The sequence below is a fragment of the Coregonus lavaretus genome, assembly GCF_964263955.1.
Source record: "Coregonus lavaretus genome assembly, chromosome: 21".
NCBI lineage: Eukaryota > Metazoa > Chordata > Actinopteri > Salmoniformes > Salmonidae > Coregonus > Coregonus lavaretus.
The window spans coordinates 39540579-39566535 of NC_140008.1; the positions used below are offsets into that span (position 1 = coordinate 39540579).

The 25957-nt window shown below is 44.0% G+C and overlaps 1 protein-coding gene across 1 annotated transcript in view; it reads right to left on the reverse strand.

Annotated features, from left to right (window-relative positions):
• Positions 1–25957, reverse strand: part of LOC311148665 (uncharacterized protein) — a gene marked incomplete at its 5' end in the record, with an annotated part of 169361 nt that overhangs the window by 40159 nt on the left and 103245 nt on the right. Inside the window, 8 exons of the mRNA XM_084185648.1 lie at positions 1245–1298; positions 1714–1770; positions 8258–8311; positions 9995–10048; positions 23604–23657; positions 23876–23983; positions 24104–24157; positions 24888–24941. Of these exons, the coding sequence (XP_084041774.1) occupies positions 1245–1298; positions 1714–1770; positions 8258–8311; positions 9995–10048; positions 23604–23657; positions 23876–23983; positions 24104–24157; positions 24888–24941 (489 nt within the window). The remainder of the gene's footprint in view (positions 1–1244; positions 1299–1713; positions 1771–8257; positions 8312–9994; positions 10049–23603; positions 23658–23875; positions 23984–24103; positions 24158–24887; positions 24942–25957) is intronic.

The following is a 25957-nucleotide window of genomic DNA, read 5'->3' on the forward strand; positions in this document are numbered from 1 at the left end:
ATGGGCTCTATAAATTTACCACTCAGCGCGGGGGAAGCCCCACAGGTTGACCCGGCCGTGGACACACAAACACACACACACACACACACACACACACATACACACAGTTAAGCGTTAAGGACCTTTAGTTTAATGGAATCCTGAAAGTCTCTCAAGCCTCTCAACAACTGCCAAATAAAGATTAGCCACTGTGACTTTGAACCCAGATTCAGTTCAGCAGAAAAATGCTTATAAATGCTTAAAGGCCCAGTGCACTCAAAAACTTGATTTTCCTGTGTTTTATATATTTTCCACACTATGAGGTTGGAATGATACTGTGAAATAGTGAAAATTATGACAATGCCCTTTTAGTGTAAGAGCTGTTTGAAAAGACCGCCTGAAATTTCAACCTGTTTTGGTGGGATGGAGTTTTGGCCTGCTTGGTGACATCACCAGGTGGTAAATTAGTTAATAGACCAATAAGAAAGAGAGTTCTCTGCCAATAACAGCTATGTGTCAGTCTTCCCCTCCCCAATTAGACCAATGCCAGACAGTCCTAGCAAAATTATTGCTTGAGAAATTGCTCTTGCTAAGAAGGATTTTTTTCTTCCTTTTGACCATTTTGATTGAAAATAATCGCAGTTAGGTACTTAATTGTTACTCAGAAATTATTTGATACTGAGAAAACAAACAAAAAAAAACAGCTGCATTGGGCCTTTAAAGCCATCTCTCTGTCTCTCTCTCTCTCTCTCTCTCTCTCTCTCTCTCTCTCTCTCTCTTACTCTCTCTCTCTCTCTCTCTCTCTCTCTCTCTCTCTCTCTCTCTCTCTCTCTCTCTCTCTCTCTCTCTCTCTCTCTCTCTCTCTCTCTCTCTCTCTCTCTGTCTGAGGAGGGCTGCGTTTTGGGAAAGTGTTTAAAGGACGGGAGAACTCTGGTAACCGTGCCGCAGGGGATTCTGGGATTCCACTCTCCACAACTTTCATCTTGTATTGCTAACTTCACACCTGACCTGAACTGTTTGTGTGTGTGTGTGTTTCATCAGTGTGAGTTTTCAGTGTCTACACCAATAGCACCAGATTTCCTCCTGGCTTATCCCTAGGAATTCAGTAATCCGGGATGCTCCGTGTCTCAGATATGCATGTGTGGTCTCAACAGGCCTACTTTTCAACCCAGCACCAAAAGAAAAGAAAGTAAACAGAACAGAAAAACTACCTGAAAAGTGATTTTGTGATGCATTTGATGTTGTGGTTTTTATGCTGGTTTTACCTGATATCCCTCATCTCCAGGCTCTCCACGATCTCCTCGCTCGCCCGGGGGACCCTTCCAAACCACACACAGCATCAGATGAGCAGGGTGACCACTTTGTAACAAAGTGTACATTAGGGCTCTGAATCTTTGAGGAACGGCTGTATTTCACCTTATACTCTCTGCCATGCATCATCTTAGTTCAGGCTGGAGTGAAACACTAAGGGCCATTGTATCTGTCATAGCATGGACTTTTGCCCTACGCCAACTTGTACCCACACAATACCCTCTTTCTCATAGGTTACACTGCTTACAATCTGTACTGAGGGCCATCTACTATACCACTTTGGACATCCACTCTCTTGGACCTCTGTCAAGCATGGTTGGACAGCTATACCTCAAGCAACACCACTATTAGAAAACTCTTATATAACACTTTAATAAGGTGGCATTTTGGATCCCCCCTCTGACTCAGCCCTAAGCCACTTACTGGTTCACCTAGTGGCCCGGCAGGTCCTGGGATCTTACTGTCTTCTCCGGGGTAACCCTGAAACACAACACGCCAAAATATCACACTCTGACACAACAAACTTCATCAACTCATAACTCAGGACATTTAGCCTAAAATATGCTGAACACGGCAATCTAAGATTTATAGGGCTCTATTTTAATAAACGTAATGCAATGGTCAATCTAAGCTCTGGTGGTAGCGCTATAGGTCCAGGGGTGTGTCCGAAATATTTTCACAGCTGTTATTATGAGCGCAATAGCTGGCGGTGGCACAAAAGGTCTGGGTTTTGATGAATAAACAAGTTGTAGGTGTAACAAGGGTTTGACCACTCACTGGCCAATCATGGCTCAATACTACATGTCTCAAGTTCTGTAGGTTATTGACGGTCTTTGCGCTGTCTTCAACTCCAATTCGGCTAGGGGCATGGAATATCCTAGTCCATTAAGGCTTGATACTACAGTTTATTAAATAGCATAGGCTACAGTAATGAGTGATAGCAACAGAAGAAAAAATTGAGTGTTTGCTCAATATGTTTGGAGTGTTGACAGTCAACATTGTTGTAATTGGCTTTAACGAGTATTTGACCTTTACGCATCGCACTTCTCCTCAAATAAAAAATACTGGCTCCCATAAATTGTATTGTATGTGTGAGGCATGTTCTCAATAAGCAAGATATAAATGTTTCTAAATACGAGTTTCACTAGATTATCTAATCTCTCGTTCCATGAAGGGCATATAGCCAGTTTTTTTTATGCACATCCAAAATAATAACAAGCACTGGCTAAAATAATGTAATAGCCTACATAGATAAAAAGGGGATGTCCGCTCACCGTTCTGCTGCTGCCAAACTTGATCTTTTAATAAAGCTTTGGTGATTAAGATTTATTTCAAAGTGGTCTCACGAGCGTAACCCTTTATTGATAGTCTTGACTAGGGTTGCAAAGGGAGGTTATACTACTGGAAACTTTTGAAGTTTACCAGTAAACTACCTACATTTTGGTATTTTTAAAGGATTTCATGTAATCTATCACCAGACATCTAGTGGCCCTTTTGGGTACTTCAGATTATCAGAGGTGTCATATATGTCCTTCTGTGTGGCATATGTAAAATATATGAAATATGTATTTCAATAAAAACTAGAATGAAAAAGCAGTAAAACATAATCCTAAATATTGGCGTTTAATAGGATGGTTTCAGCATAAAATCTCCTTTATATACAGTACAAGTCAAAAGTTTGGAAACAGCTACTCATTCAAGGGTTTTTCTTTATTTTTACTTTTACTATTATCTACATTGTAATCAAGAATGACATGTAGTAACCAAAACACTGTTAAACAAATCAAAATATATTTTATATTTGAGATTAATCAAATAGCCACCTTTAGCCTTGATGACAGCTTTGCACACTCTTGGCATTCTCTCAACCAGCTTCATGAGGTAGTCACCTGGAATGCATTTCAATTAACAGGTGTGCCTTCTTAAAAGTTAATTTGTGGAATTTCTTTCCTTCTTAATGCGTTTGTGCCAATCAGTTGTGTTGTGACAAGGTAAGGGTGGTATACAGAAGATAGCCCTATTTGGTAAATGACCAAGTACATATTATGGCAAGAACAGTTCAAATAAGCAAAGAGAAATGACAGTCCATCATTACTTTAAGACATGAAGGTCAGTTAATCAGGAAAATATTAAGAACTTTGAAAGTTTCTTCAAGTGCAGTCACAAAAACCATAAAGCGTTATGATAAAACTGGCTCTCATGAGGACCGCCACAGGAAAGGAAGACCCAGAGTTACCTCTGCTGCAGAGGATAAGTTCATTAGTTACCAGCCTCAGAAATTAAATCCCAAATAAATGCTTCACAGAGTTCAAGTAACAGACACATCTCAACAACAACTGTTCAGATGAGACTGAATAAGGCCTTCGGTTGAATTGCTGCAAAGGAAACACTACTAAATGACACCAATAAGAAGAAGAGACTTGCTTGGGCCAAGAAATACGAGCAATGGACATTAGACCGGTGGAAATCTGTCCTTTGGTCTGATGAGTCCAAATTTGAGATTTTGGTTCCAACCGCTGTGTCTTTGTGAGACGCAGAGTAGGTGAACGGATGATCTCCGCATTTGTGGTTCCGCTGTGAAGCATGGAGGAGGAGATGTGATGGTGTGGGGGTGCTTTGCTGGTGACACTGTCAGTGATTTATTTAGAATTCAAGGCACACAACCAGCATGGATATCACAGCATTCAGCAGCGTTACACCATCCCATCTGCTTTGTGCTTAGTGGGACTATCATTTGTTTTTCAACAGGACAATGACCCAACACACCTCCAGGCTGTGTGAGGGCTAGTCGACCAAGAAGGAGAGTGATGGAGTGCTGCATCAGATGACCTGGCCTCCACAATAACCCGACCTCAACCCAATTGAGATGGTTTGGGATGAGTTGGACCGCAGAGTGAAGGAAAAGCAGCCAACAAGTGCTCAGCATATGTGGGAACTCCTTCAAGACTGTTGGAAAAGCATTCCAGGTGAAGCTGGTTGAGAGAATGCCAATAGTATGCAAAGTTGTCATCAAGGCAAAGGGTGGCTACTTGATATTTTGATTTGTTTAACACTTTTTTGGTTACTACATGATTCCATATGTGTTATTTCATAGTTTTGATGTCTTCACTATTATTTTACAATGTAGAAAATAGTAAAAATAAAGAAAAACCCTTGAATGAGTAGGTGTATCCAAACTTTTGACTGGTACTGTATATATACAGTGGGGGGGGAAAATATTTAGTCAGCCACCAATTGTGCAAGTTCTCCCACTTAAAAAGATGAGAGAGGCCTGTAATTTTCATCATAGGTACACGTCAACTATGACAGACAAATTGAGGGAAAGAAATCCAGAAAATCACATTGTAGGACTTTTAATGAATTTATTTGCAAACTATGGTGGAAAATAAGTATTTGGTCACCTACAAACAAGCAAGATTTCTGGCTCTCACAGACCTGTAACTTCTTCTTTAAGAGGCTCCTCTGTCCTCCACTTGTTACCTGTATTAATGGCAACTGTTTGAACTTGTAATCAGTATAAAAGACACCTGTCCACAACCTCAAACAGTCACACTCCAAACTCCACTATGGCCAAGACCAAAGAGCTGTCAAAGGACACCAGAAACAAAATTGTAGACCTGCACCAGGCTGGGAAGACTGAATCTGCAATAGGTAAGCAGCTTGGTTTGAATAAATCCACTGTGGGAGCAATTATTAGGAAATGGAAGACATACAAGACCACTGATAATCTCCCTCGATCTGGGGCTCAAGTCAAAATGATCACAAGAATGGTGAGCAAAAATCCCAGAACCACACTGGGGGACCTAGTGAATGACCTGCAGAGAGCTGGGACCAAAGTAACAAAGCCTACCATCAGTAACACACTACGCCGCCAGGGACTCAAATCCTGCAGTGCCAGACGTGTCCCCCTGCTTAAGCCAGTACATGTCCAGGCCTGTCTGAAGTTTGCTAGAGTGCATTTGGATGATCCAGAAGAGGATTGGGAGAATGTCATATGGTCAGATGAAACCAAAATAGAACTTTTTGGTAAAAACTCAACTCGTCGTGTTTGGAGGACAAAGAATGCTGAGTTGCATCCAATGAACACCATACCTACTGTGAAGCATGGGGGTGGAATCATCATGCTTTGGGGCTGTTTTTCTGCAAAGGGACCAGGACGACTGATCCGTGTAAAGGAAAGAATGAATGGGGCCATGTATCGTGAGATTTTGAGTGAAAACCTCCTTCCATCAGCAAGGGCATTGAAGATGAAACGTGGCTGGGTCTTTCAGCATGACAATGATCCCAAACACACCGCCCGGGCAACAAAGGAGTGGCTTCGTAAGAAGCATTTCAAGGTCCTGGAGTGGCCTAGCCAGTCTCCAGATCTCAACCCCATATAAAATCTTTGGAGGGAGTTGAAAGTCCGTGTTGCCCAGCGACAGCCCCAAAACATCACTGCTATAGAGGAGATCTGCATGGAGGAATGGGCCAAAATACCAGCAACAGTGTGTGAAAACCTTGTGAAGACTTACAGAAAACGTTTGACCTGTGTCATTGCCAACAAAGGGTATATAACAAAGTATTGAGAAACTTTTGTTATTGACCAAATACTTATTTTCCACCATAATTTGCAAATAAATTCATTAAAAATCCTACAATGTGATTTTCTGGATTTTTTTTTCTCATTTTGTCTGTCATAGTTGACGTGTACCTATGATGAAAATTACAGGCCTCTCTCATCTTTTTAAGTGGGAGAACTTGCACAATTGGTGGCTGACTAAATACTTTTTTCCCCCACTGTATATATATAGTATGTGTATTTATTTGGTATTACTATTTTTCAGGGGATACTGCAGCACCGTCAGCACTCTTACTTCCCATGACTATGGAGGTTGATTCACCTTTCAGCAGGACAATTATCTAAAACATAAGGCCAAATCTACACTGGAGTTGCTAACCAAGAAGACAGTGAATGAATGTTTCTGAATGGCTGAGTTACAGTTTTGACCAGTGGAGGCTCCTCAGAGGAGGAAGGGGAGGACCATCCTCCTCAGTGAATTTTATAAAAATGAAAATAGTAAAACATTAAAAAAAGTATCCTTTTAAAATAAACTATCCTAAATATATTCACGTCCCCAACAAATTGATTAAAACACACTGTTTTGCAATGAAGGTCTACAGTATTCTCAGCAGCACTCTGTAGGTTAGCACCATGGTGTAGCCGGAGGACAGCTAGCTTCTGTCCTCCTTTGGGTACATTGACTTCAATACATAACCTAGGAGGCTCATGGTTCTCACCCCTTCCATAGACTTACACAGGAATTACGTCCTCCAACCTATCAGAGCTCTTGAAGCATGAGATGACATTTTGTACACCCAATCAAAAGATCAGAGAATTAATCTAGTACTGAACGCATAAGCTACAGCTAGCTAGCACTGCAGTGCATAAAATGTGGTGAGTAGTTGACTCAAAGAGAGAGAAAGACAACAGTTGAACAGTTTTGAACAAATTAATTTCTTCCTAAATTAAGGAGAAGCGAGAGAGAGAGAGAGAGAGAGAGAGAGAGAGAGAGAGAGAGAGAGAGAGAGAGGAGAGAGAGAGAGAGAGAGCTATATTTGGTTGTATTGTTTTTTTACTTTCACTTTCACATCGCTAGCGAATGCAGCTAGCTAGTTTAGCCTACTCAAACACCCGGCTCAGAGAGGGATGCTACGTTAGCTAGCTGGCTATGGCTATCCAACACTGGAGGTAAGCTTTTGGTTTTATTAATTTATTGCCACAGGAACCCACCGGAGTAACTGCTAAACTGCTTTCTGACTGTACACTGTACTGCTTGATTGTAGCTAGCAGGTTTACTAACGCGTTAGTTCTAATAGCTATGTTGACTATGACGTGACAACGATGTAGTCTGTGTATAGCGGTTATAGCGGCCTGTGTGTAGTTGTTATAGCAGTCATGATATGAAGGTTTTAGCTTAGAAAGGTTTTTTCGCCTGGTCACAGACAGCTTATGTGTTGTGCACTGTAGTCCACAAGCGATGGGAAAAGATGAGAGGAGGAGAGCGTGTAGATAGTTGCGAGAAGGAATTATATATACAATGATCAGGGGTGTATTCATTCCGCCGATTCTGTTGAAAAACTTTTCTTAAACAGAAGCAAACGGAATGAAACTGTGATAAAAATACCTGAATTTGTCCAATAGAAATTCACATTTGCAACTGTTGGACTAATGATTACTCCCTAGATCAGCTAGATGCAGGCAAGAGTGTGCAGCGGTATTGAATGTGTCACTGTCTGTCACCTTGATTACTCAAAATTCTCTATGTTGTAAACTTTCATTCATAGTAGTAACCTCATGATGGGTACAGAGAAAATTTGAGTATAATGTAGTAGCCTAAACCTATTGATGTTACATTGAGCTGGGTGAATGGAATATGAATGACCGTCATCTAATATGCTGTAATAGAAATAAGGCCATGCTCATAAGACCCTCATCTTAAATTGGCACCGACCATCACTGGTTTTGACTTAAACCTATTTGAAAATCTATGGCAAGCCCTGAAAATGTTTTTTTGCAATGATCAACAACCAATTTGACAGAGCGTGAAGAATTTTGAAAATAATAATAGGAAGATGTTGCACAATACAGGTGTGGAAAGCTCTTAGAGACTTACCCAGAAAGACTCACAGCTGTAATCACTGCCAAAGGTGCTTCTACTAAGTATTGAGTGTCAATACTAATCTAAATCAGATATTTCTGTATTTCATTTTCAATACATTTGTAAAATATAGGGTAAATGGGTGAGAAAAAAACGAAACATTTTAATCCATTTAAGATTAGGCTGTAGCACAACAAAATGTGGAATAAGTCAAAGGGTATGAATACTTTCTGAAGCAACTGTACATGGCGTATATTTTCAAAAGGATAAAAACATAATACTGTGTGCCGAAGGAGGACAATAAGACATGCAAATGCTCAGGTTACCTTTTCACCTTTGGGCCCAGGAGGTCCGATGAATCCTGGCTTACCAGCGTGGCCCTAAGAATAACCAAACCCATGATTATTCACCTGACAAGTCATATGCTGCATACCATTCAAAGAACCCATAACTCACTGTAGACAGATAGTACAATAACACATAACTTGACACGGCGTAGGTTGTCAACAAGTGTTAACAGTGTTAATCATAATGCTTTATTTTAAACACACTAAGGTTAGCAAAGGAGAGAGATATTTCCCTGGTATAATGACTTATTTGGCAGGCCCTCAGAAATCACTCAAAAACTTGGGTGGGGTGTGTGAGTGAACTAAGAGTGAGTGTTCAATACAAACGTACTAAATAGGTACAACGTGAACTTGTGGTGCCTTACATCGTTATGTAACTAAAAACCAGATTTAGACTGGCAATGACCTGGCATCCCCTTGAGTTGCCAGAGGATTTGGTTATAAGGGTTTGAGGTTGACCATATCCAATTTACCTTTCTTCTTTGTTCCTGTTTGGCTAGGTGTGTGTTTGCTGTGGTATTATTGATACATTATGTTGGCTAGTTGTGTTTGACTAAAAACCAGAATGAAGACTGACAATGGCCTGGCTGTGGAGGTGCCAAAGAATTTGGTTTTAAGGGTTTGGTGATTAACTTTACCATATCCAGTCTGACTTTCTTCTCTGTTCTGGCTTGACATTCTGTTTGCTTTGGTATTGATACAACACATGTGCTCTGCTGTCTAGTTGTATTTGGCTGCAGAGCGCTGTTGGTGTATGGGTGTGTGTGTGTAAGCTTGGTATTGATTCGACACCAGGTGTTCTGTTGTCTTGTGTTGGACTAGAGAGAAGCCAGAAGGCAAGGCAGCGGCCACGGCCACACCTTGCTTGTCAGAGGAAAAGATGGTTCCAATCCACACATTATTTCACTTCAAGAATGAAGGTTCAAAGCCAATGCAGAAATACACAGAAAGAGACAGGCAGGGGAGTTGGCAATGAATGCCACCTCTTTAGGGAACTCTGGAATGGGCTTAAAGAGATTTAGAGATGACCTGAGGGCATGTTGTGTTCAGTGGGATGTGTAGGAACAGAGCAAAGTAGAGCAAGGGCCATGTCAGATCCTCTCAGATTCTTTGGGGTAATCTCTCTGAGGCAGTGTTTGACTTGGACTGAAATAAGTGCTGTTACTCATTTTGGGTACCGGTACTGTTTATATTTAGGTGCAGGAGCTCCACAATACTTATGATCTAATATTCTATAACAGGAACAGGAGCTCAAGCAGTAGAACATTTGAGAAGCCGGTACTCAGCACTGGTGAGCTCCTGTCGAAGTCAAGCACTGCTCTGAGGTGAAAAGAGACAAATATGATAAGGACACTCTGGAGTCATGACTTGTTGTGAGTGACATGATGTCACCATAACAGAACAGGACTTAGATGTTGTTGTTAGTGATTTAAGAGACACACACCCTTAGGAATCACTTTAGAGTTTGTTGAACAAGTGTGTGTGTGTGTGTGTGTGTGTGTGTGTGTGTGTGTGTGTGTGTGTGTGTGTGTGTGTGTGTGTGTGTGTGTAAGAGGAGAGAGAGAATAAGTGAGTGAGTGAGACCGAGAGAGACATCAACTGAAGAGGAGAAAGAAAGATCGAGAGAGACAGAGGGAGTGATGGAGAGAAAGAGAAAGATTGAGAGAAAGAGAAGTGTGTGTATGTTGTTATTGTAGCCAGACAGGTGTAACTCACCGTGTATCCTGCCATTCCAGGCATCCCCTCAGGCCCCATAACTCCGGGACGACCCTGAAAATAATGCAGAAAACAGCCACACATTCGTTTTTACAGCCATTTGTTTTGATATTCTATCTTTAAAATGTGGTAATGCTAAATATAACCTAGGAACTGAGGAGTTGTATGACACTAAGACATACATCTTTCCCTTCCCCGGTTATCACAACAGAGTTTTCACGGCCTAACACTAGAAAAGGAGTTCTGTTCTCTACTGAAAGGAGAATCCTGGCTTATTCTTCATTTTCCTGTGTGATCCCGTGCTGCAGGGGAAAAACGTGTCCTCTGCTCTGTTTCTGACATCAGGCTTTTACAACTCATAATAGAAAACCTAACAGGCCTATCGCTTGTCCTCAAATACTACCGGATTAGCAAGCTGCTAATTGCTATACAAAACGTACAGTTAGGACTACAACTACTGTTCCCTGAAGGAGGGAAACGGGGTATAACACAGCTATGGCGGGAGTTCGAGCGCTAGCGCCATCTACTGAAGAACATTAGAATCATGCCTGACAAGGCCAATGAACACCATGCCTCAACGGAAGCCCCGCCTTCCCCAGGTGATAAACTAGAGGCACAGATTCATTCCTTCAATTCAGTACCGCTCTTCACCAAGCTCAGAACTGGGCGGCACGGGGCCGAACAGGTGTTGTACCTCGTTTCCCTCCTTCAGGGGACAATAGTTATAGTCATAACTGTACATTCCCTTTCAGTCGGTCAACTTGGTACAACACAGCTATGGGGACATGAAATCCCGCTACAAGCCGACCCCAGCGGACACCAATTGAAATGGCCCACGACAGACCACCCAGAGATCCAACCCAGGAAAACCTGCAGTACCCGGGTATTGTGCAATCTGTGTGCTGCCTAATGACCCTCTCCTGCCCCAGCCGTAAGCACACTGTGGACTACACTGGGGGCAGTGACATCCAAGACATAAAACCTCAGAAAACGGTGTGTGGTGAGGCCCAACTTGCCACACCACAAATATCTCCTACAGGAAACCCTTTAAACAACGCCCGAGATGCCACCAGACCCCAGTGTTAAGGCGCCCAGGGAGATGCGTCGCCTGAAGTGAGGGAAGTCCACACCGGACAAGAGGAACCAAGACCGAACCCCTCCCTGTCTGTTGATGTATGCCACCACTGTCCCGATGTCGGTCCTCATGTTGGTCTAGCACAGTCCTTCTCAAATAGTGGGGCGCGCCCCCCTGGGGGGGCTCGGAGCGATGCCAGGGGGGGCGCGTGTGACCCCGGGGAACATGCTTTTTTTTGCCGCAGGGAGTAGGTTTTTTTTGCACCGAACAAGAGCACACAGCACAGAGCAGGAGATATGAAGTGCAGATAACAAACCCTTAAGAGACACCATGGAAACATATCTAACAGGGATGAAAAGAAAGACGGAGATAATGAGACAAAGTCTCCCGAAAGCTAAGACGAGGAAATATGACGAAGCGTATGTAGCGCTTGGCTTCACTGTGACTACGGTGGGAGACGAGGAAAGACCGGTATGTTTACTGTGTCTAAAAATGTTGGCAGCTGACAGCATGAAGCCAAATAAATTAAGGCGTCACTTAAAGACATTACACCCCAATCACGCTGATAAGCCTCTTGAGTTTTTTCAGCGAAAACGTGCCGAATATTGCCAACAATCGTCCCGCTTTGTGAATGCTACTTCAGTAAACCAGCGTCATATAAGGTGGCGTACCAAATTGCTCAGTGCAGAAAACCCCACTCCATAGCAGAGGAGCTGATACTGCCTGCAGCATTAGACATGGTCTCTGTCATGCTGGATGACGCAAGTGCTGCAAAAATAAAAACTATCCCTCTGTCCAATGACACTGTCGCCAATGACACTGTCGCCAGACGTATAGATGACATTGATAACGATCTTAAAGAACAGCTGGTAAACTCAAAGACAAACTTTTTGCCTTACAGTTCGATGAAGCAACTGACAGCAACAAAGACTGTTTATCGTTTATGTACGTTTTGACATGACAAACTCCCTGTGTGAGGATCTACTTTTTTGTAAATATGTCAGAGACAGAGCCACAGCTGAAGAGCTATTCAAAATGCTGGACTGCTTCCTGACTGAGAATGGGCTAAAGTGGGAGAACTGCATTGGTGTTTGCAGTGATGGTGCACAGACCATGGCAGGGATGAGAAAAGGACTTTGGGCACTCATCAAGAAGGCCTCACCTAATGCTGAGTGGACACACTGTGTTATACACAGAGAAGCACTGGCATCAAGGCACCTTTCCTCTGAATGAAGTGAGGTTATGACTGACATTGTAGGTGTAGTCAATTTCATAAAGACCAGACCACTAAAAACAAGAGTCTTCTCTGCTATCTGTGAGGAGATGGGAGCTGAACATCAAGCTGTGCTGTTTCACAGTGAAGCAAGGTGGCTGTCATGAGGAAAAGTCTTGTCCCGAGTTTTTGAGCTCAGAGAGCAGATAAGAATGTTTTCGGAGCAGGAGCACAAGTATGACCTCGCAGAAAAATGTAGTGATGAGAACTTCCTGGCAAAGCTGGCCTACCTGAGTGACATATTTGGAAAGCTAAATGAACTAAATCTACAGCTTCAAGGGAAAGATAAACACCTCAGGTCACAGACAAGATCAGCTCTTTCACTCGAAGGCTTGCAATGTGGGGCAGGCGACTTGATGAAGGAAATACTTATTCATTCGAGAACCTGCATGAATTTGTTGACACTACTGACTATGATGCCACCTCAGTGATTCCATATATTAAGGAGCATATTTCATCACTGATGGGATTCTTTAAAAAGTACTTCCCTGAAAACAGTTCCCAATATGACTGGGTGAGAGATCATTTCAATGCACCAGCTCCAACTGGTTTCAGCTCTGCAGAGGAGGACCAGTTAATTGATATCACGTCTGACTCCACATTGAGACTGAGGTTCACATCACAGACACTGAGTGAATTCTGGCTGAGTGTAGAGAGGCAGTATCCACTCTTAGGGCAGAGGGCTAAGAGTGGATACTGCCTCTCTTTGTGAGACTGGCTTATCTGCTGTTGCTGCACTGAAGACCAAGTACAGGTCCCAGCTAAACATTGAGCAGGAGCTGAGAGTTGCAGTATCATGCTTCAAACCCCGCTTCGAAAATCTGTGCACTGCAAAACGTGCTCATTGTAGCCATTAATCCTGACTTCCTCATTTTGATAAAAAAATAATAAAAAATCAGCACAAATTGTTTTATTTATTTTTGTTTTATAGGTCAAAGTGTTTCATATATTGTGCTCCTGAGTTAATGTTGCTGATCAATTTGAATGTATTGTTATTTATTGATTATATTTTATTAAATTTTTCAGTATCAAATGGTCAAAAAATGTTTACAGTTTAAATAAGGGTTGCATTTTTTTTTTTTTCAGGCAAATTGATGCACTTTAAGTATTTTCTGTTACAATGTTAATAAAGTTATTCTTTGTTGTAAGTTGATCTATATTTCTTTCTTTTTTATTTTCTTTAATGTTAATAAGGATACAATGTTATGCAGAGGTGTACATATAACAATTTTATAGACAAATTATACTATTTACAGTCGCGGCGGAGAGTTGGGGGGCGCGAAATGTTTACTTCTTCCTAGGGGGGGCGTAACAGAAAATAATTGAGAAGCACTGGTCTAGCAAGAACGGGAAAAAGCGCCTGAGTACTATGTACACCGTCAAAAGCTCTAGGTACAGTGGGAAAAAAAAGTATTTAGTCAGCCACCAATTGTGCAAGTTCTCCCACTTAAAAAGATGAGAGAGGCCTGTAATTTTCATCATAGGTACACGTCAACTATGACAGACAAAATGAGGAAAAAAAATCACATTGTAGGATTTTTAATGAATTTATTTGCAAATTATGGTGGAAAATAAGTATTTGGTCAATAACAAAAGTGTCTCAGTACTTTGTTATATACCCTTTGTTGGCAATGACACAGGTCAAACGTTTTCTGTAAGTCTTCACAAGGTTTTCACACACTGTTGCTGGTATTTTGGCCCATTCCTCCATGCAGATCTCCTCTATAGCAGTGATGTTTTGGGGCTGTCGCTGGGCAACACGGACTTTCAACTCCCTCCAAAGATTTTCTATGGGATTGAGATCTGGAGACTGGCTAGGCCACTCCAGGACCTTGAAATGCTTCTTACGAAGCCACTCCTTTGTTGCCCGGGCGGTGTGTTTGGGATCATTGTCATGCTGAAAGACCCAGCCACGTTTCATCTTCAATGCCCTTGCTGATGGAAGGAAGTTTTCACTCAAAATCTCACGATACATGGCCCCATTCATTCTTTCCTTTACATGGATCAGTCGTCCTGGTCCCTTTGCAGAAAAACAGCCCCAAAGCATGATGTTTCCACCCCCATGCTTCACAGTAGGTATGGTGTTCTTTGGATGCAACTCAGCATTCTTTGTCCTCCAAACATGACGAGTTGAGTTTTTACCAAAAAGTTCTATTTTGGTTTCATCTGACCATATGACATTCTCCCAATCCTCTTCTGGATCATCCAAATGCACTCTAGCAAACTTCAGACGGGCCTGGACATGTACTGGCTTAAGCAGGGGGACACGTCTGGCACTGCAGGATTTGAGTCCCTGGCGGCGTAGTGTGTTACTGATGGTAGGCTTTGTTACTTTGGTCCCAGCTCTCTGCAGGTCATTCACTAGGTCCCCCCGTGTGGTTCTGGGATTTTTGCTCACCGTTCTTGTGATCATTTTGACCCCACGGGGTGAGATCTTGCGTGGAGCCCCAGATCGAGGGAGATTATCAGTGGTCTTGTATGTCTTCCATTTCCTAATAATTGCTCCCTCAGTTGATTTCTTCAAACCAAGCTGCTTACCTATTGCAGATTCAGTCTTCCCAGCCTGGTGCAGGTCTACAATTTTGTTTCTGGTGTCCTTTGACAGCTCTTTGGTCTTGGCCATAGTGGAGTTTGGAGTGTGACTGTTTGAGGTTGTGGACAGGTGTCTTTTATACTGATAACAAGTTCAAACAGGTGCCATTAATACAGGTAACGAGTGGAGGACAGAGGAGCCTCTTAAAGAAGAAGTTACAGGTCTGTGAGAGCCAGAAATCTTGCTTGTTTGTAGGTGACCAAATACTTATTTTCCACCATAATTTGCGAATAAATTCATAAAAAATCCTACAATGTGATTTTCTGGATTTATTTCCCTCAATTTGTCTGTCATAGTTGACGTGTACCTATGATGAAAATTACAGGCCTCTCTCATCTTTTTAAGTGGGAGAACTTGCACAATTGGTGTCATCTTTTTAAGTGGGAGAACTTGCACAATTGGTGGCTGACAAAATACTTTTTTCCCCCACTGTAATTGATGTGCAGCATGCTCTGCGACACTGTCCACAACTCCCGAATTGAGCTGCCCTCGCACAGCGCACTCCACCCTCGGGGGGATGCGTCTGTCGTGATCACCCTGCAGGATATAACTCGACACATGGAGGTCCCCAGCAATGACAGCCGTGGGTCCCTCCACTGAGCCAGAGCTGTAGGCATGATGGAGACACCCGGAGTAACCGGTTGGGTGGCACGATGCGTCCAAGCGAGTGTCTATCAACTACCGCTGGAAAGGTTGCATCAGCAACAGCTTGGGGGCAACCACGGCTATTATAGAAACCATCATCCTTAATAGGCGCAGGCACTGGCAAAAACAACATAGACAAAATTGGGCCAAGCAAAGCCGAAAACTGGCCTCCCTCTGCGGGGACAAGAACCCACGATTCTCGACTGTGTATAACTCGAGACCTAGAGACGGAATGCACTGAGATGGAGTCAAACAGCTCTTCTCGATTCACTATAAAACCCATAGACTGAACATGGGAAACCTGCATGGATGCGTGTAACACCACTCGCTTCCTTGGCTACCACCAGCCAATTGTCCAGGTAGTCCAATATCCTGAGCCCCAGACACTGCATAGGTACAGTGGGGAAAAATAGTATTTAGTCAGCCACCAATTGTGCAAGTTCTCCCACTTAAAAAGATGAGAGAGGCCTGTAATTTTCATCATAGGTACACGTCAACTATGACAGACAAATTGAGAGAAAAAATCCAGAAAATCACATTGTAGGATTTTTTATGAATTTATTTGCAAATTATGGTGGAAAATAAGAATTTGGTCACCTACAAACAAGCAAGATTTCTGGCTCTCACAGACCTGTAACTTATTCTTTAAGAGGCTCCTCTGTCCTCCACCCATTACCTGTATTAATGGCACCTGTTTGAACTTGTTATCAATATAAAAGACAAACAGTCACACTCCAAACTCCACTATGGCCAAAGAGCTGTCAAAGGACACCAGAAACAAAATTGTAGACCTGCACCAGGCTGGGAAGACTGAATCTGCAATAGGTAAGCAGCTTGGTTTGAAGAAATCAACTGTGGGAGCAATTATTAGGAAATGGAAGACATACAAGACCACTGATAATCTCCCTCGATCTGGGGCTCCACGCAAGATCTCACCCCGTGGGGTCAAAATGATCACAAGAATGGTGAGCAAAAATCCCAGAACCACACGGGGGGACCTAGTGAATGACCTGCAGAGAGCTGGGACCAAAGTAACAAAGCCTACCATCAGTAACACACTACGCCGCCAGGGACTCAAATCCTGCAGTGCGAGACGTGTCCCCCTGCTTAAGCCAGTACATGTCCAGGCCCGTCTGAAGTTTGCTAGAGTGCATTTTGATGATCCAGAAGAGGATTGGGAGAATGTCATATGGTCAGATGAAACCAAAATATAACTTTTTGGTAAAAACTCAACTCGTCGTGTTTGGAGGACAAAGAATGCTGAGTTGCATCCAAAGAACACCATACCTACTGTGAAGCATGGGGGTGGAAACATCATGCTTTGGGGCTGTTTTTCTGCAAAGGGACCAGGACGACTGATCCGTGTAAAGGAAAGAATGAATGGGGCCATGTATCGTGAGATTTTGAGTGAAAACCTCCTTCCATCAGCAAGGGCATTGAAGATGAAACGTGGCTGGGTCTTTCAGCATGACAACGATCCCAAACACACCGTCCGGGCAACGAAGGAGTGGCTTCGTAAGAAGCATTTCAAGGTCCTGGAGTGGCCTAGCCAGTCTCCAGATCTCAACCCCATAGAAAATCTTTGGAGGGAGTTGAAAGTCCGTGTTGCCCAGCGACAGCCCCAAAACATCACTGCTCTAGAGGAGATCTGCATGGAGGAATGGGCCAAAATACCAGCAACAGTGTGTGAAAACCTTGTGAAGACTTACAGAAAACGTTTGACCTGTGTCATTGCCAACAAAGGGTATATAACAAAGTATTGAGAAACTTTTGTTATTGACCAAATACTTATTTTCCACCATAATTTGCAAATAAATTCATTAAAAATCCTACAATGTGATTTTCTGGAATTTTTTTTCTCATTTTGTCTGTCATAGTTGACGTGTACCTATGATGAAAATTACAGGCCTCTCTCATCTTTTTAAGTGGGAGAACTTGCACAATTGGTGGCTGACTAAATACTTTTTTTCCCCACTGTATGCACAACAAATTGTTGCCTGCTCGCATAATCCAGGGCAATTGGTCGACACAGACAGAGTCTCCTGAAATAGTGCCATCTGAAGGGGTGGAACATCACCTTGTGGACTCTGAGAATTTGGTTCTTTTTCATGCCTTTTTTTATTGCCAACATTTTCGACAACCAAGTGTCTGACTGTGGGGAAAGGACTCTTTTTATTCACCTCACATGTGGAGGACGCAACTCTTGAAACCCATGAAACACTGTGGAAATTGGGGTAGAAACAATATGTTTAAGTGCCGATGTTTGCCTGAAGCCCGGTCCACTCTGAGTTCGCCGGCTTCGGCTACCAGTGACGTACCCCGATTGACTGTGCAACTTGGGGGTACTGTTGTCACAGCGAACATCTGGGGAGGAAGGCAAGGGGAGACCCCAGCCCGTGCCATCTCCCCTCTCATCACGCTAGGTGCACGCATTAAAAATAGAGACGGGGAAAAAAACGTTATCATGGAGGTTATCATGCCCAGCAGTCATAGGTACAAGTGACACCACACCTTGTAACCCAGCTGGAAAAGGGACAGACTGCTCTGAAAAACTGACCCCATCTGTGATAACAGACAGGGTGATTCGTAATCCAATTCCCAGGAATGAAACATATTGAGCAGGAGACAGACATCTTATCTTGGAGTTCATACAGTATGAACAACATAGACTGTGTGTGGGATAGCAGCATGATTGCCAACTGCCTACTGAGTCCATAACCTGTATCACTAAGCACCTCATAAGGACCAGTGAGCTAAAGGGAGGAATCAGAAATGAATCCCAGTAATAAGCCACCCATGGGGAGGGGTGCCCCCTTGTGGACAGAGAGCGCCTGATACCAACCAGGTATTCCTTGGTTAGCACTCCACAACCCCACCTTTTCATGGCCGCAGAGGGTTCTCACAGGGTGGTTGCGAGAGTGTCAGGGTAGGTGTCTCTGTGTTTCCATTGGTGCAACCACGGTGGAAAGTCCAGACAGTACCTCCACCGTGCGCATTCCCCAGGAATACCTAAATTTGGCGCATGCGTTTTCCAAAACGCAGGCGACCAAGTTACCACCTCATCAGGCGGGGGATTGTGCGATAAACCTACGGGTAGACGCTGTGCCTCCCAGCAGTCATGTGTATCCCCTGTCACAGGCTGAAACGGAGGCTATGGAGACATACGTCACGAGTCCCTGCGCCAGGGGTTTACATGTCCACCCACTTTGCCCGTCTCCTCAAGTTAATTTTTTGTGAAGAAGAAAGAGGGCGGTCTGCGCCCTTGCATTGATTACCGATCACTGAACAAGGGGACGATATGATTCAGTTATCCTCTCCCCCTCATTCCTTTGGTGATCGAGTCAATGCATGGGGCGCACTTCTTCACCAAATTAGATCTCCGGAGTGCATACAACCTGGTGCGTGTCGTAGAGGGGGACGAGTGGAAGACAGCATTCAGCACAACCACGGGGCATTATGATTACCTGGTGATGCCGTACGGTTTGATGAATGCTCCATCCGTCTTCCAGTCCTTTGTGAACGAGGTGTTTCGGGACATGCTTGGTCGCAGTGTAGTGGTCTACATCGATGACATTCTGGTTTATTCCGCTACACGCGCCGAGCATGGGTCCCTGGTTCGCAAAGTGCTGGCCCGACTGTTGGAAAATGACCTTCATGCCAAGGCAGAAAAGTGTCTGTTTTTCCAACAGTCCGTCTCCTTCCTTGGATACCGCATTACCACCTCAGCTGTGGAGATGGAGGGATATCGCATTTCAGCTGTGCGTAATTGGCCAACTCCAACCATGGTAAATGAGGTGCAGCGCTTTATTGGCTTTGCCAACTACTATCAGAGGTTTATCTGGGGCTTTCGCAAGGTCCTCCCATCACATCTCTGTTGAACGGTGGGCTGTCCCGGCTCCGCTGGTCTGCTGAGGCTGACAGGGCCTTCAGTAACCTGAGGGGTCTGTTCACCTAAGCCCCGGGACTGGCCCACCCCGATCCATCACTACCGTTCGTAGTGGAGGTGGATGTGTCCGAGGTAGGGATAGGCGCGGCCCTATCTCAACGCTCGGGCACGCCACCCAAGCTCTTCCCCTGTTGCTTCAGCCCGGCGGAGCAGAACTACGACGTTGGTGATCGGGAGCTGTTGGCAGTTGTCCGAGCCCTGACCATATGGAGGCACTGGCTCGAAGGGGTGAAACACCCTTTCCTCATCTGGACGGACCACCGTAACCTGGAGTACATCCGGGCAGCAAGGAGGCTGAACCCTCGCAAGGCCAGTTGGGCCCTATTCTTAACCCGGTTTGATTTGACTGTATCATACATCCCGAGTATGAAGAACGTGAAGGCAGACACACTGTCACGGCTGTATGACAAAGAGGAGAGGCCCAGAGACAACACCCCCATACTCCCGGCCTCTTGCATTGTGGCGCCGGTAGTATGGGCGATGGACGCTGATTTAGAGCAGGCGTTACGCACAGAGCCATCTCCACCTCAGTGTCCAGCTGGGCTGAAGTACGTGCCTGCTCTTGTCCGTGACTGTCTGATCTACTGGGCACAAATGTCCCCCTCCTCTGGTCACCCAGGTATCAGTCGTACAGTGCGCTGCCTGACCGGAAATTACTGGTGGCCTACCTTGGCTAAGGACGTGAGGGTGTATGTCTCCTCCTGCTCGGTGTGCGCCCAGAGTAAGGCACCTAGGCACCTCCTAGCAGGTAAGTTACAGCCTTTACCAGTTCCACAACGGCCATGGTCTCACCTAAGTATTGATTTCCTTACTGATCTTCCCCTCTCTCAAGGTAACACCACCATCCTGGTCGTTGTGGACCGCTTTTCCAAAGCCTGCCACCTCCTTCCTCTGCCCGGTCTCCCCACGGCCCTGCAGACTGCGGAGGCACTGTTTACACACGTCTTCCGGCACTACGGGGTACCAGAGGACAAAGTGTCTGACCGGGGTCCCCAGTTCACATTCAAGGTCTGGAAGGCATTCATGGAACGTCTGGGGGTCTCGGTCAGCCTGACCTCTGGTTTCCACCCCAAGTCTAATGGGCAGGTGGAACGGGTAAATCAGGATGTGGGTAGGTTCCTGCGGTCCTACTGCCAGGAGCGGCCAGGGAGTGGTCGGTGTTCTTGCCATGGGCTGAATATGCCCAGAACTCTCTCTGTCACTCCTCCACTAACCTAACGCCATTCCAATGTGTTTTAGTTTACCAACTGGTTATGGCACTGTGGCACCAGAGTCAGACCGAGGCTCCTGCGGTGGATGACTGGTTTCAGCGTGCGGAGGAGACGTGGAACGCTGCTCATGTCCACCTCCAACGCGCCATGCGTCGTCAGAAGGCCAACGCTGACCGCCAGCGGGTCTGGCTCTCAACCCGGAATCTGCCCCTCCCCCTGCCCTGCCGGAAGCTGAACCCGCGGTTTGTTGGGCCGTTCAAAGTCCTGAGGAGGATAAACGAGGTTACCTATAGGTTATTACTCCCACATGATTATCGTATTAACCCCTCGTTCCATGTGTCTCTCCTCAGGCCGGTGGTGGCTGGTCCGCTCCAGTTTTTTTGGGGGGTGGGGTACTGTCACAACTTCCTCCGAAGCTGCCTCCTCTCCTGGTTCGGGCAGGCTTCAGCGTACGTCGTCACTGACCTTCTAGCCACTGCCGCTCCTCATCTCATCATTCTATTTGTTTTGTCTTGTCTGTTACACACACCTGGTTCATATCCCCTCATTAGTACGTGTATAAGTGTTCCCTCTGCCCCTTTGTCCTTGTCGGTGATTGTTTAGTGTGAGGATAGTGTAGCTCGGTTGAGCTCCGTGTATTTTGTATTGCCGGGGTATATTTTCCCTGTGTACCTGTTTTGTTCTGGTGCGCCTGTTTTGCGCACTGGACTGTTTGGCGCAATTCAGCGTAACTCTGTATCCCGGATTAAACTCTGTATTCTGTGATTTACCCTCCTGTGCCTGACTCCTTCAAATCACCCATCACAAGGATGCTGAGTGTGTTACCTCATCTCAATCAACGAGGACACTAAAACAGTCCCATTTCAAGTGTTTATTGTTGAGACTATAGCTTCATGGAAGCTGTCCTCTTGGCCAGACCATTTTTTATTACAAACAGCCTTAAACTATCAGTATGAGCTTACTTTTGGATTGCTCGCTCTTACTGTACATAAAACTGGAAGACCCCCCCCCCCCCAAAAAAAAAAACTGACAGGTTTACACCCTTCAGTACTAATGAGGGACACTTTGTTACACAGGTTTAAAGAGAATTGGCAGGCTCCCACATAGGAAGTTAGGTCACAGACTATACTGGGATAAAAATAATGTGGGTACTGACTGCAGGGCCTCTGGTTCCTCTGGTGCCTTTCAGTCCTGTGCCCCCTTTCTGGCCGATGTCCCCGATGTGCCCTGTCTCACCGATAGGACCTGATTTGCCAGCCTCTCCCTGAACACAAAACAACAACAAAGGTGTGTGTGTGCAGCATGGACACTGATTTATCTCTGATGATGAGGATCCAAGTGCCTTCAGAAAGTATTCACACCCCTTGACTTTTTCCACATTTTGTTGTGTTACAGCCTGAATTTAAAATTGATTAAATTGAGATTTTTGTGTCACTGACCTACACACAATACCCCATAATGTCAAAGTGAAATTATGTTTTTCGAAATGTTTACAAATTAATTAAACATGAAAAGCTGAAAAGTATTCAACTTCTTTGTTATGGGAAGCCTAAATAAGTTCAGGAGTAAAAATGTGCTTAACAAGTCACATAATAAGTTGCATGATTTTTGATAATTCTATGTGTGCCCCACACATAGAATTATCTGTAAGGTCCCTCAGTCGAGCAGTGAATTTCAAACACAGATTTAATCCCAAAGACCATGGAGGTTTTCCAATGCCTCGCAAAGAAGGGCACCTATTGGTAGATGGGTAAAATATAGACATTAAATATCCCTTTGAGTATGGTGAAGTTATTAATTACACTTTGGATGGTATATCAATACATCCAGTAACTACAAAGATACAGGCGTCCTTCCTAACTCGGTTGCTGGAGAGGAAGGAAACCGCTCAGGGATTTCACCATGAGGTCAATGGTGACTTTAAAAAAGTTATAGAGTTTAATGGCTGTGATAGGAGAAAACTGAGGATGGATCAACAACATTGTATTTACTCCACAATACTAACCTAATTGACAGACTGAAAAGAAATACAAATATTCCAAAACATGCATCCTGTTTGCAACAAGGCACTAAAGTTATACTGCAAAAAATATGGCAAAGCAATTACCTTTTTGTCCTGAATACAACGTGTTATGTTTGGGGTGAATACAATACAACACATCACTGAGTACCACTCTCCATATTTTCAAGCATAGTGGTGGCTGCATAATGTTATGGGTATGCTTGTAATTGTTAAGGACTGGGGAGTTTTTCAGGATAAAAAATACATGGAATTTCCACCAGACTCTGGGAGATGAATTCACCTTTCAGCAGGACAATAACCTAAAACACAAGGCCAAATCTACACTGGAGTTGCTTACCAAGAATGTTCCTGAGTGGCCTAGTTAAAGTTTTGACTTACATCTACTTGAAAATGTATGGCAAGACCTGAAAATGTTTATTTAGCAATGATCAACAACAACTTTGACAAAGCTTGAAGAATTTTGAAAGGAATAATGGGCAACTGTTGCATAGTCCAGGTGTGGAAAGCTCTTAGAGGCTTACCCAGAAAGACTGCTGTACCGAGAAAGACAGCTGTAATCGCTGACAAAGGTACTTCTACAAAGTATTGACTCAGGAGTGTGAATACTTATGTAAATCAGATATTTCTGTATTTCATTTCCAATAAATTTGCTAACATTTCTAAAAACCTGTTTTAACTTTGTCATTATGGGGTATTGTGTGTAGATGGGTGAGAAAAAATAATCAATTGAATCCATTTTGAATTCAGGCTGTAACACAACAAAATGTGGAATATGTCAAGGAGTATGAATACTTTCTGGAGGCACTGTATCAACACATGCGAATAAAACATCTGAGTGCTTACCTTCTTGCCATGCCGACCACGGTTCCCCGGGGGACCCTGTTTCCCCTCCGGTCCCTGGTAATGAGACAGACTCATTAGAGACAATCTATAGACTTGTCTAGACTACTGACCTTTGCCACACCTCCTTTGTCGCAGTGTGCCTACACCGCCTTGAATGCCCCAGGGACTACAAGGCTTTGTTAAAGTGAAGACTGCCCCCTACTGGGACCCATAGGAATCATCGCTTTTGGCACTATTGTTGTAATTTTTGTTTGTTTGTCAGAAACACTTACAGGGAAACCACGTTTTCCAGCCAGTCCGGTGGCCCCAGGAGGCCCAGGGTCTCCCTCTATCCCCCTGTCCCCTGCCTCGCCCATTGGCCCATGGTCACCTGGCTCTCCCTGAGACAAAGATAGGGACAAGGAGACATTAGGCATTCAGCTAAAGATTATGCAGTGGAGGTCAAATGTGCAATAGAGAACACAAACACCCTAATTTGGCTGAACATTCAGTATGTTTACCTTTGGTCCATCTTTTCCCTGGGGCCCGTCCTCACCAGCAGGACCTGGAAGACCCTATCAACAAAAAATCACACATGACCAAAACCATAGCCACACACGTTGTTACAATTAATAGCATGCTAATACGTTCCTATGGAATGGATATATTGTGCAGTATGTATAGATTACTCATATGGATGTACACTCAGACCCACAGGGCATGAAACATGTGTAACACGTGTGTTCTTATAGATTGGAAAGAGCCTGACTGTGACGACGATTATATTTTCCTTCCGGTATATGTAAGCCATTGGGGTTAATGGAAGAATGTTTGCTGTTTTCTCAATTGCGTACACCAATAATCCAAAATGTCAAAAAAATTAAAATAAATGCCCAGCGGAATTTAGTTATTAGTGTCAATAAGAATGTACAATAAAAACAGTGTGATTGTTTGAATAATCATAAGCAGGATCTCTGAGCGTAAGCTTGGACACAAAGGACCCTCTCTTTCTCTACAGGGATTTTCTAAGTCTCCGTAGGGCTTTCCTCTTGCCCAAAGAGAGAGAGAGAAAGAGAGAGAGAGACAGGCTCCTCTGACATCCCTAAAGGTTATTGATACAGTCCAACAGACAAAAATAAATCAGTTGCAACGCTGCCCTGGCCTTCTCCAGCCAGGGATTACACGCCTCCATGAAATGAGGGCAGAGTAAATATACTGGCGTATCGGATTCTCCCAAACACAAGCAGAGCAGAATTAGAAGCATAGACTGTGATTAAAAGGTATTTTGAAGGACTCAGGACTCACTCTCATTCCTTGCTGTCCTTGTTCCCCCTCTCCTCCAACCGGCCCCACATCGCCCTGCAGGGACACAACAACAGAGGTGCTCAGGAGTTTATACAAAAATAAGACGATAAGACAAGCTCAACTCTAAATTATGTATTTTAGTCTTTAGGTGCTGTAGCCCAAGAGTAATCTGACTTGCAAATAAAGTATTACTAAGATTTATGTACTTTATTTGCGAGTGTTGACTGCCTTTTTTCATACAAGTGCTCAGGAGGTCACCTACCCCTCAGAGGGACACTAACAGCCACACAGGGGTGCACAGGAGTTCACAGAACAGAAGCCATAACCCTCCCTGAGGATTGTGGGTAGCCTACTAATAGGACCTGGGGCCGCTCACAGCTTAACGTTGACATATCACCCTCTTACCTAAGGCAACTATCCTCATGTTGAGGTACATCTACCATAAAAGTTCAATGGGGGAGTAGGCTAGGCAGTAAACTAGACATTATGGCAAAATGTAGATTTCTGCCTAAATAGACATACCCAAAAGTAATAGTTTTTCATGAGATGGCCATAACCAATAACTAGTAATGCTGCATAGTTCGAGAAAGTTCTGGAACTCACCTTTCTGTTAAAAATAGATATAAATTGCTGAGGTGTACTCACATTTGAGGACACAAGCTCAAGTACATATTACAAATATTATGAAAATTGAAAAATTGAAAAAATCATATCATTCTTTTTTGCTTATTCAACGAAAGTGGGGGAATAGGGCTTGAAATGACTGAAATGCTTTCTAAATATAGTAACAATCAAATTGGTGGTCGGAGACGTGCTCCGACCACCAACTGTCTATCAAATACGCATAGAAAGACAGATCATGCTGCAAGCAGAATAGACAAGAAAAATACATGTTTAGAATGGATAATTGATCGCATGGTGCAAGAATTAATGCAATTAATTGATTATTGAATGTTATGGACACAGCTTTGTAGAACCAAAACATACACAGCCTTCCTCTGCTCAACACTCGACCTCGAGAATGAATCGTTTGAGGGGGCTGCTGCAGCTCGCGAACGCTATGGTGCTAA